Source organism: Fusarium verticillioides, genomic scaffold, assembly GCF_000149555.1.
Source record: "Fusarium verticillioides 7600 supercont3.30 genomic scaffold, whole genome shotgun sequence".
Taxonomy (NCBI): domain Eukaryota; kingdom Fungi; phylum Ascomycota; class Sordariomycetes; order Hypocreales; family Nectriaceae; genus Fusarium; species Fusarium verticillioides.
In genome coordinates, this window is record NW_017387871.1 from 42,430 (window position 1) to 52,814 (window position 10,385).

At 49.1% G+C, this 10,385-nt stretch overlaps 4 protein-coding genes across 5 annotated transcripts; 1 reads left to right on the plus strand and 3 right to left on the minus strand.

The window, feature by feature from the left end:
• Positions 1–550: 550 nt before the first annotated feature.
• On the plus strand, positions 551–3,809 carry FVEG_14136 (hypothetical protein; the record flags this gene model as incomplete). Its single annotated transcript, XM_018903467.1, has 7 exons — positions 551–599; positions 657–858; positions 906–1,097; positions 1,155–1,300; positions 1,351–2,479; positions 2,532–3,492; positions 3,555–3,809. 7 exons carry the CDS (start codon positions 551–553, stop codon positions 3,807–3,809), a joined length of 2,934 nt encoding a protein of 977 aa, XP_018762500.1.
• Positions 3,810–3,971: 162 nt separating this feature from the next.
• On the minus strand, positions 3,972–5,937 carry FVEG_14137 (hypothetical protein; the record flags this gene model as incomplete). Of its 2 annotated transcripts, none has more annotated exons than XM_018903469.1 (3): positions 3,972–5,302; positions 5,353–5,558; positions 5,621–5,937. In XM_018903469.1, 3 exons carry the CDS (start codon positions 5,797–5,799, stop codon positions 4,083–4,085), a joined length of 1,605 nt encoding a protein of 534 aa, XP_018762502.1. The 2 variants fall into 2 exon arrangements, with proteins under 2 accessions (XP_018762502.1, XP_018762501.1); XM_018903468.1 differs by having other exon boundaries at positions 4,083–5,302; positions 5,353–5,561; positions 5,621–5,799.
• Positions 5,938–6,547: 610 nt separating this feature from the next.
• On the minus strand, positions 6,548–7,924 carry FVEG_14138 (hypothetical protein; the record flags this gene model as incomplete). The annotated part of the gene is made up of 4 exons (XM_018903470.1): positions 6,548–6,911; positions 6,968–7,225; positions 7,275–7,540; positions 7,589–7,924. The coding sequence occupies 4 exons, from the start codon at positions 7,922–7,924 to the stop codon at positions 6,548–6,550; spliced, it is 1,224 nt and encodes a 407-aa protein (XP_018762503.1).
• Positions 7,925–8,682: 758 nt separating this feature from the next.
• FVEG_14139 (hypothetical protein) lies at positions 8,683–9,897 on the minus strand (the record flags this gene model as incomplete). The annotated part of the gene is made up of 1 exon (XM_018903471.1): positions 8,683–9,897. The coding sequence occupies one exon, from the start codon at positions 9,895–9,897 to the stop codon at positions 8,683–8,685; it is 1,215 nt and encodes a 404-aa protein (XP_018762504.1).
• Positions 9,898–10,385: the final 488 nt, after the last annotated feature.

Here is a 10,385-nt window from a genome sequence, read left to right on the forward strand (position 1 = left end):
CGTATGCACTCTCCTGCAAGATTACGAGTACGGGTCGCAAACCCTGTCCCCAGCTACTACCGGGCACTATCTTATGCTTCTTTCAGTTACCGCCCCTAAACACGCCCGTGCCGAGATATCCGTGAGACGCGGGCTCTTGTCTATGTTGCATTTTACTAACCCTACACCTCCTCCGCGAAATAGTGGGGGGAGGGATGAAACCCTCACGATTCATCGCAATAATGGCATCGGCATCTGAGATCTATACGCGCCACCCTGCGAAAGGTTCCGCTGTCTGGATGGTGATGGAAAACCGGCTGGGGATTGAGGACGGCACGTATCATCAGAGGTTCACGTCTCGGGCAGCTCACATATTCCGGTTATGGATTGTCGCTTCATCTATCCAAATCCGTTATTTCTGAGTTTGTCGAAAGATAAGCATTTGGTCTCACCAAATCGCGTGCAGCAGACTTCCAAAGGCCGGCTTACCAAGTAGTGAAATTGTTTACGGTCATACCACGTTTCTGCTCAACCTCTATTTCGACAGTCGTTTGATACATCGAATATCACAATGTTAAACTATTTGCTGGCTTTAATAGTATTCATAGTCACAGCGCAAGGTAAGCGGCTGTCAGCGGTCTTGTAGCCGGAATTTGCACACTAATGGGTACCTGTAGCTGAGCCGTCAATATCGACTGTTGTTCAGTCCAAGACGGCCTCGCCTGAGATTGCGGTCGCTCCTAGTCTGACACCAACATTCCGGGATCCTCATGCACCCAACCCACAGACATGTCCAGGCTACAAGGCGACAAATATCAAGAGGGATCTCAAAGGTGTGAAGGCAGACTTGACCATAGCTGGACCTGACTGTCAGGCGTTGTATGTATTCATCTCACTCAGTATAACACTCCTCTGATTATATATAGTGGTAATGACATTCGTGACCTGGTACTCGAGGTTCAGTATCAGACAAAGGAGAGACTGAATGTCAAGATATTCCCCAAGTATCTGTCTGAACAGAACAGAACTCAGTATATCCTACCGGACTCACTTGTATTCGAGCCAGGGAGAGATGAGAAGACGACAATCTCAAATAGTGATCTCAGATTCGAGTTTACGTGAGTCGTTGAGTCGCTCCACGATGTCATTCATATGAGCTGATCCATTCACCAAAGTAACTCACCAAACTTTCAGTTCAAAATCACCCGGAGCTGTGATAGAGAGGTCCTGTTCTCAACGTACGGCCATGTCATCGTATTTGAGGACCAATTCGTTGAACTGGTAACTAGCATGGAGCCCGACTACAATGTCTATGGACTAGGTATGGTACGCACCAATGAGTATCTGGAACTGAGCTGACATTTGTAATAGCTGAGAACATCCATGATTTCCATCTGGGGCAGAACTTCACTCAGACCTTCTGGACCAATGACGCTGGTATAGAGCACGGGAACCCTATAGATGGAAACATCTATGGTGTCCATCCCTTCTACCAGGAGAGTCGATACCACAAAGGTAGCAACACCACTTCTCACGGTGTATATGCCCGAAACGCTCATGGCCAAGAATGGCTTCTGAGACCAGAGACTTTGACATACCGCACCATCGGTGGAAGTGTTGACCTCTACTTCCTCAGTGGCCAGAACAAGCAAGGCGGGTCTACTGCTGTTGAAACTATGCGCCAGTATCACACTGGTTGCGTCGGCTTACCTGCCATGCAAATGTTCTGGACACTGGGCTTTCACCAATGTCGATTGGGATATGATACCCTCGACAAGATCGAAGCTGTTGTTGAGAACTACAGAGCCGCTGATATTCCTCTTGAGGCTATTTGGTCAGACTTTGACATGTTTGATGGTTTCCGCAGCTTCGCCAACAACCCTGTCACTTTCCCGCCTAATCGTATGGCAGAGTGGGTAAATTGGCTTCATGAGAACGAGCAGTACTACGTTCCGCTGGTATGGGCCAACATATACCGTCCGAATCCTGATGATCCAAAGGATACTTATGGTCCCTATGAACGCGGCGCCAAGCTAAAAGCATTTATCAGAGATCCAGAGTCAGGTGACTTCTACACGGGCAACAACTGGCCTGGGTTTGTTGTTTGGGGAGACTTCATGCTACCTGAGACACACAAATGGTGGGCTGAAGAGCTCAAGATATGGTATGATAGCGTACCTTATGATGGAATGCTCTCTGATCTTACAGAGCCCGCTTCGTACTGCGTGGGCCCCTGCGGCAATAGTCGCCTGGATATGAACCCCGTTCACGTTCCCTTCCTGATCCCAGGGGAGAAGCTCAGGATGTTTTATGAGTATCCAGATGGCTTCAGTGTGACTAATCACTCCGAGTTTGAAAGAGCAAAAGAGCTTGCAGCCAATCAATCAGCGGAGGTCCAGGCTGCCCACGTCTTCCAAGACCCTGCCACTAGCACCCTAGGACGTACGGAGCCAACCCCAGGTGTCAGAAACCTTACATATCCACCTTATGTTCTCAACAAGTAAGTCAGCTTTGTTTATCATGTTGACACAATATGTTGATCGTCATCGTAGCCTGCAACCAGGCCACTCCATCAGGAGAATGACCATCTCTCCAGATGCAACTCACAACGACGAGTTGAACACCACGGAATACCAGTTACATAATTTGTTTGGAAATCAAATCTCCAATGCGACTTACCACGGTCTGCTTGAACTGTTCCCTGGTCGCCGTCCATTCAACATCGCCCGTGGCAACTTTGCTGGCATCGGCCGATACGCTACGAGATGGGGCGGTGATAACTCATCAAAATGGGGTAGTATGTTCTTATCCATTTCGCATGCTCTGACGCACATGATGGCTGGCATTCCAATGTTTGGAGTTGACATCTGCGGCTACTCCCATAACGCCAGTTTTGACCTTTGTGCTCGATGGATGTCTCTGGGAGCCTTCATGCCCTTCTATCGTAATCATAACATGGGCGGTACTATATCCCAAGAAGCGTTTGTATGGTCATCTGTTGCTGAGGCTTCGCGTCGAGCTATAGCGATAAGATATAGCCTCCTCAACTACATCTACACCTTGTTTCACTACGCCAATACCCAAGGCGACCTTGTCATGCGGGCTTTGGCATGGGAGTTCCCAAATGACGAGACACTCAAGGCTACCTATTCTCAGTTCTTGCTGGGCGCATCCCTTCTGGTGACACCAGTGCTGACACCAAACTCCAACAAAGTCAGAGGTGTGTTTCCTGGGATTGGAGAGGGAACACGTTGGTATGATTGGTACACACTGAGTGAAGTCCATGCCAAACCTCAAGAGAACGTCACTCTTGATGCGCCTTTGGAACATATCAACCTCCACATCAGAGGCGGCACGGTATTCACATTGCAAAAACCCGGAAATACAACTGCAGCGACAAGAAGGAACCCGTTCTCACTTATCTTGGCCCTAGACGATAATGAGTACGCTGAAGGAAGCGTGTATTTTGACGACGGTGTCAGCCTCGAGCCAGAAGCCACCAAGACTGTCGCAGTAAGTGAAATGGCTCATGCTCTCAGCATTGAACAGTTTGACTAATTAATTATGCTCTACAGTACACTTTCAGGGAGGGGATTCTGAGAGCGGAAACCACTGGTGACTACGAAGTCAAGCCTCCTCTTGTGAACATAACTGTTACTGGTCTCCGTAAGGCACCCAAGAGCGTGGAGTTCCATGCTGATAAAGGAAACCAAAAAGCGCTGTTGCCCAAGCTTGTATACAATAATGGCACGGCATATGTGACGGAACTGGAACAGTTTACACGGGATGGTGGCTTTGGACATGACTTTGAGGTCAGTTTCAAGTATTAAAGCTGTAATAAAATAGATTGCCTTGTAATGGCACTTCACCATTTGACTTTTGAGATCTGCCCCTCCCAGCCTCTTTTGTTAATACATTGTGTGATGCTATCGCTTACTGCGGGTAGGATTCCCTGACATTCTAACTTGTCTATGCAAGTAGATAAGGTATCTAACAGGGGATCAAGTAAAACAGGATCCTTCTCGTCAAGCCATTTCACATACTCAATCGTGTTTTATGTAAATATGTATGAGTGAGGTCTGTCTATGACGCGCCATGGCTTCTCAATTACGCCGTCCAAAGGTCCACGACTCAGGCCACCAGCTCCATATTACAACCCAGCCTCCAGCAAGAGAAACAAGACCAGTAAAGAGAATAAGCGGCCCATAACTACTACCATACCCAAAGTGTTGGCAGTCAGAAATCGTACCAGCGTTGATTAGCCATACACTCGCTGCACCTCCAACTAGATACCCGATACCTCTTACACCGTTGATTAAACCGTATATCAGCCCAGCATCTATAGACTCCCCCCTCTCCGCCGAGTCATTCTCCATTTGCTTGAGGATACCTCCCCAAGTAGCACTGTAGCCACTTGAGAAGAAGCCAAACGTGATGGAGAAGAGAACCAAGAGAAAGACACCTCCTTGTGTAGTGTTTCCCCAAAAGAGGAATACGGCTAGTCCGCTCGTTACACATGGAATCGCAGACACAGTCTGCGCTGACAGCACAATTTGCTTGTTGTCGCTTAGCCATCCGAAGAAAGCAGATGCAAGGATCCCAACGGCGTTCTGTAGAGCCAAGACAGTAGTTGCCATTGTCTCGGACAGGAGACTAAAATCTTGCGCATAAGTGCCAAGGTACGTCTGGGGTAAACCATAGCCAGTGCCTTGGAAAAAGACTGCGATACTATAGAAGTATATAGCAGGGTGTTTGAGAAAGTCCCAAGGGATGTTCCTCTCTGGTGTCTTGTGCATGGCAATTCTTGATGGCGGGATAGGAACAAGGCTGATACTGAGAATGCTCGCAGCGCCGACGAACACCGACCAAGCAGTCATAGTTGTCCGGAAGCCCCAAGTATCCAGTGAAGCTTTAAACAGGAATGGACCAAGAGTTCCAACGATGTTCTTGCACGACAAGACCAGTCCGTACGCTACGGATCGGTTGCTGGTGGTGTACCATTCACCCAAGGAAAGGGTGATGGGGCTGTAGATTAAGGCGCATCCAAACGCTGAGGTGATACCCTGCGTGACGAGCAGATGCCAGACGTTGGTGCTGAACGTTGAAAGGAAGAAACTGATGGATGCAATGAGGGCACCGCAAAAAGCAGCCTCTTGACGCCGGTACGCCCATCGTCTCGTGAACAGGGCGAAAAGGAAGGGCATGGAGAGGTACATGATGCCATTGGCAGTTGTTCCGATCGCGCCTGTGATGTCCTTGTTTCCCTGGAGAGTCCAGTTGTTGAAGTAATATTCCTCTAATACTCCGTAGCTAATTGCAAAGCCTGGACGTCCTGTGAGTAGATGTATAGCACAGTGCTAGTGGCAGACATACCCCAGATTGGTATTTGGATGACCCCATTAGCTGCCAGGACTCGAATGAGGGTTCGCCTGGGAATATGGTCGCGCTTTAATTCGCTTTCGCTGATGGCGATGTCGTTTTCCAGGTCAGAGTCGGATGCTTCGTCGCCGGCCGAAGCGCCCGGCTCGACGAGTGGAATTTGGTCGACATTGTTTCGAGACACAGGCTGGTATTCGGGTCTGCTAGGAAACAACCATGTCAGTCACTAAGTCACGGAGACGGGGGAACATAATGAGCCTACCTGGCCATGATGGTGAATAGCTTATGGTGAATCGCGATATCAGTTGAATGGATCATGAAGATAAATTGAAGCTTGAACCGCGTAACAGGATGTCTGCTTGGGAATAGAAGAGAGAGTCGATGACAGTAAGGTACTGTGCAATGAGTGCTGCTTGGCGGGGCATCCAGAAGACCCCTCATCTGCCAACCTCCAAGCCTGCGCCCTGCCAATGGCACCAGAACAGCAGATTAGGCAAAGATCTGACAATCACCACAAAAACGGCCTCTGACTCAAGACCCCAAGGATTCACAACTTGGGAGAAAACAAGCCAAATGACGTATCAGAAAAGTACAACTTTGTTTGTTTCCTCACAGCAACGGATGTTACGGCACCTCAGACCCGCATCAGTAGCATTGCAGCATGCAAACGCGGAGCACAGCCAATCCTTCGCCGCGGAGGGCGTGCCACTAAGAACCCCCATTAGTTAGACTTTCCCCATACCCACCGGCTCAACTTGTCTCCTCAAAGTTCTTATCTCCGCTTTAGCACGTCTTGGCCCCTGCAATTGCTGTGTCACCATACCGGGAAATCTGAGTCCGAGCACTCTTAGGCGGGATTGGGAAATTGATCGCGTGCTCGCCAGATTTTGAGATACCGCTTTATCCGGGCCGTGAGACTTGATGCACATAAGCATAAGCATACATGAGAACAAGCTTTGCCAAGGTTGATTAAGATCTTCACTGGACCGTGGCTGACCCCACGGTTACACATTCAGTTTTGACAAGGTTTTTATCAAAGGTCATAATAGCATCGCGTGTATGACTGCGAATAAGATACTGTCATATCATTGTTCATTATAGCCATGTATTTCCGTGTCATGTCATAGTACGAAGCAATTACCTTTCCAAGGTAATGATTCCACGAATAAGGCCTTGGAAAGTGTTATCTTCAGTCTGCGTGGAGCAAAACCTTGTGAGGTCGATCATCAACTTGCACCCCGCCCCTCCTCTTCCAATCAGAATCATGATACGGGAGTTTCCAGCCCCCTTCACTCTCAGGCGTAGAGACCCACAGTCGCAGGAGATGGCGACGGGGAGCGGGTGGCTCATGGTCAGTGTAGGCCTGACGGGAATGATAGAGATGATTGTTTGTCATGAAGTGGACATCTCCGACCTCGAGGACATTGCCGATGGATTCTCTGTAGCAGGTTTGGTCAAAGAACTCGATCGCCTCTGCTTGTGCATCGGATAGAGGAGGGATGATGCCTTTGTCAGAGAATCGCTTCAGAGACCTGACATAGTTTGGATCAAACCTACAGAAATTGTCAGTTTCATCCATTCATGTTTTGATTGCGCAGAAGTGACAAACTTGGAGTAGACTCTGCCATTTCCCGTCTCAATGTAGTAGATGGCACATCTAATGTAATCCTCTTGTCCATCGCTGACTTCTCCCTTTCGGTCAAAGTACCAAATGGGCTGAGTGAGGAGTTCCGCGATATCAGGTCGCTCCTCTTGCATAACGTTCCAGACCCGATGGCCCGAAACGATGTTGTTCTCACCTCCCTTGAGCGGAGTATTGAGGCAGAGAAGGCCAACGATATCTGCCGGGTCAGCATGGAAGGTTTGCCTAGAATACGAGTAAGATCGACTGCCGAGAAGGGTCTCGAGTCATATACCTTGCCGTGGTTCTATACAGCCGGACCTTGTGGAAGTCCGCCGGGTTCTCACCCAGGTCCTTGATATGCCCCAGCACATGGCCCCTACCATTCTGACTCACGATATGCCCAAAGTGAGCGCCCAAGCCCATGTATGCCGTGGACGACTTGCGCATTCCCCATTCCTTGACAGGCATGCCTTGGAACAAGATGAACCCATAGCCATTGATCATATCATCTCGGACCTTTTCAAGATATTTCTCCATGCGAGGAAGAGGAAACAGCTCCTGAATAGCTATGTCAGTATGTATATCCATGCGAGGCTTGACTCATACCTTGCACATCTCGTTCAGGTCCCGACCACTGTTGATGTAATTCTCAGCAGCGGTGCTCAGGTCTTCGAGCTCCTCCGGAGTAAAGGGATGCTTCCAGATAGCCTCTTTCTCAGGAGAGCCTGACAGATCATCTTTAGTCCAGGCCGTGATGCCAGTGATCTTCTTGGGAAAGTCTGAGTATGGGTGTATTTCCTCGTAGAGAGGAGGCTGCTGGCCAGTGGTCTTGTAGCCATCTGGGAAGAGTGCTGATTTGGGCTTCACCTCTAACTTGGTGCGGTACTCAGTTTTGGGGAGATGCGAAAAGTCGCTGACTGTTTCGATGAGACCGGGAGCCATCTTGGAAGCGTCAAGTTCAAAGTGTTAAAGTGTATTGGGTAGTTATGGTTGTTTGTGTTTCTCTAGCTTAGTCGGCATGTACGGTGCTTTGAAGACACCAACATGCCTTTATAATTTGGACTACTTTCAGCATCTATCTTGGAATCAGTATGCTTGGACTAGCAATATAACTGTTACTCAAAGCATCCCGGGGTCATACTCAATCACGCCACGTCTACAGATCCGTTCACTTTGTGCCGCTCCAAATATGTCGTTACATATCGAGAGTCACAAGCGTGACGTAGCCAGCCTAGGGACCCTCACACCTCCATACGCCGATGATCCGTGCGGTTAATGTTGACAATCTGAAGTCAGCTTGACCACATATGCAGTACTACCCAACACCCACCTAATATGCAAGTGCATGAAACGCGAGATGGCGCAACTCAAGATACCAGAATGCAAGCTGCCCAATCCAGGATAGAGCCCTGTCGCTCTGTGAGGGTACAAAACCCGAAATATGAGATGTGCAAGGTTAATGGCCCGAGAGGTTCCTCACATGTACACGTGTTTCCTGGATAACAGATACAGCGTACGATATATCTTTGCAATCTTAATTATGTGTACGTAACATTATTACTTATCTCTCACGCCACAGGCACCTGGCTGCTAGGATTACATCGCTGTGTAGAACTATTGAATAACATGCATGAAGATTTACGGCGAGGTTCGCTCCAAGATAAGACAGTCAATAAACGGTGAAATAAGCTTAACCTAATCTAGTAAACATCTACCTGGGTGACAAGCTCCGCAACAGGAACCACCTGCTTCGCGTTGATCTTGAGAAGTTCCTTGACGCTGACAATGCGTGTGTCTGCCTCGCACCCGGCCAGCTTCCCCTCTAGCAAGTCGATCACAGTAGCCTGAATGTTCTCCGAGGCTGTCGCTTCCGCAACAATCCTGTACATCCTGGCCTCATTGCTCTCCTCACCCCAGACACTACGGTTCCGAAGCTTTCTGAGAAGGCAGCCGTAGTTACGCGCCTGAATCATTGCTCGTATCTCGGCGTCGTTGTAGAACAGGTCCAGGTTCTTGGCTAGGATCTTGTCAGAGATAGAGCCGACGGCGCTGATCTTAGCGCGCATCAGGTGGTTGGCATAGATGATAACGTTGGCGCCAGCTTCGTACAGAGCATCCTTGGGTATCTCCGAGTATGTAGTGGGAACGACAACAAGAGGTGTCTGGGAGTCGTACTCGCGGTACTCGCGCAAGAACCGGGTCACCTCATGAGGAGATTTACTCTTGGAGTGGATCATGATAGCGTCGACACCCGCCTCGTGGTAGATCTTGGCTCGCTTGAGGGCATCTTGATGCGCAGCCTCGTAAGACCTGCTTTCCTCTTCTGCATCTGCCTTGGAGACACGACAGCAGAAGGATTCAATACGGGCGGTGATCATGGGACCGCCCTTTGCCTTTGCATTCACCTCTTTGAAAGCGCGGATTACTTCCGCGAATTCGTGAGGATCAGCCAAGGCCTGTGAAGCCGATGACGCTGCAAGCGAGTTAACCTTTTGGCCTGGGGCTAAAACGGCCTTGTCCTCGATGACAACCATGCCGACGCCGACAAGGTTCATGAGTGCCACCAGGGCAGGGATGTCTGCAATATCACCACCACTATCTGCGTCAAAAGCTGCGCAGAGGGAACGGTTGCATGTTTTTCGCTTAAGCTCCCCGTCAAGAGCGAGGAGTGATGCCCGCTGAAGAGGGGAGAGCGTCTCACTGTCTGGAATACCTAGATAGGTAGTCTGACAGAGACCGCTGTACCAGATGCCGTCGAACTTCTGGCCATTCTTGCCAACGGTTGCTCTGATGATCTCTGTTGAGGTGCCATCATGAGTTTCACAGAGGATGATTTTGTTTTTGTTCTGGGCCAGTGCTGAGCGCACAGAAGAGAAGGCAGGGGAGGGTGAGGGTTCAATATGAAGAGAGCCCATCTTGTTGGTTTGGTGGTCTTTGTACGACTTTAACACGGATAGTGTTTTTATCAAGTGAGAAGAGGGTTGTGAACGACGAAGGTGAGTTTCATTGAGATATTGATTTTAGGGTCTAAATCCAGCCAAGAGCCGGCCATTTTCACCCATTATTATACTTCTTCACTATCTTAGCCATGGCCTCTGAAGCAGTAAGAACCCTTGTCCACAGTCAGTGGGACATATTCTCATCAGCTACGCTTATTGTCAATACTGGTCTTCACTTCCTACTCGAGTCTTGTATCTTGTGAGTTATTGCCTAGTTCGTCTGTTCCCTATTGTCACCTCGTTCACCGTGCTCAGATGGGTAGGGGTCCCAATGCGGCTTCTGTCAGCTTTCCCGAGATATCTTGGTCCTTGATGATGTTACACACCCTCACTGCTCACCGTATCTGGATATCATGAACCAGTTAGGGTGCAGAAAGAGTAGATTCTGGTAGTCTGTGTGTTTC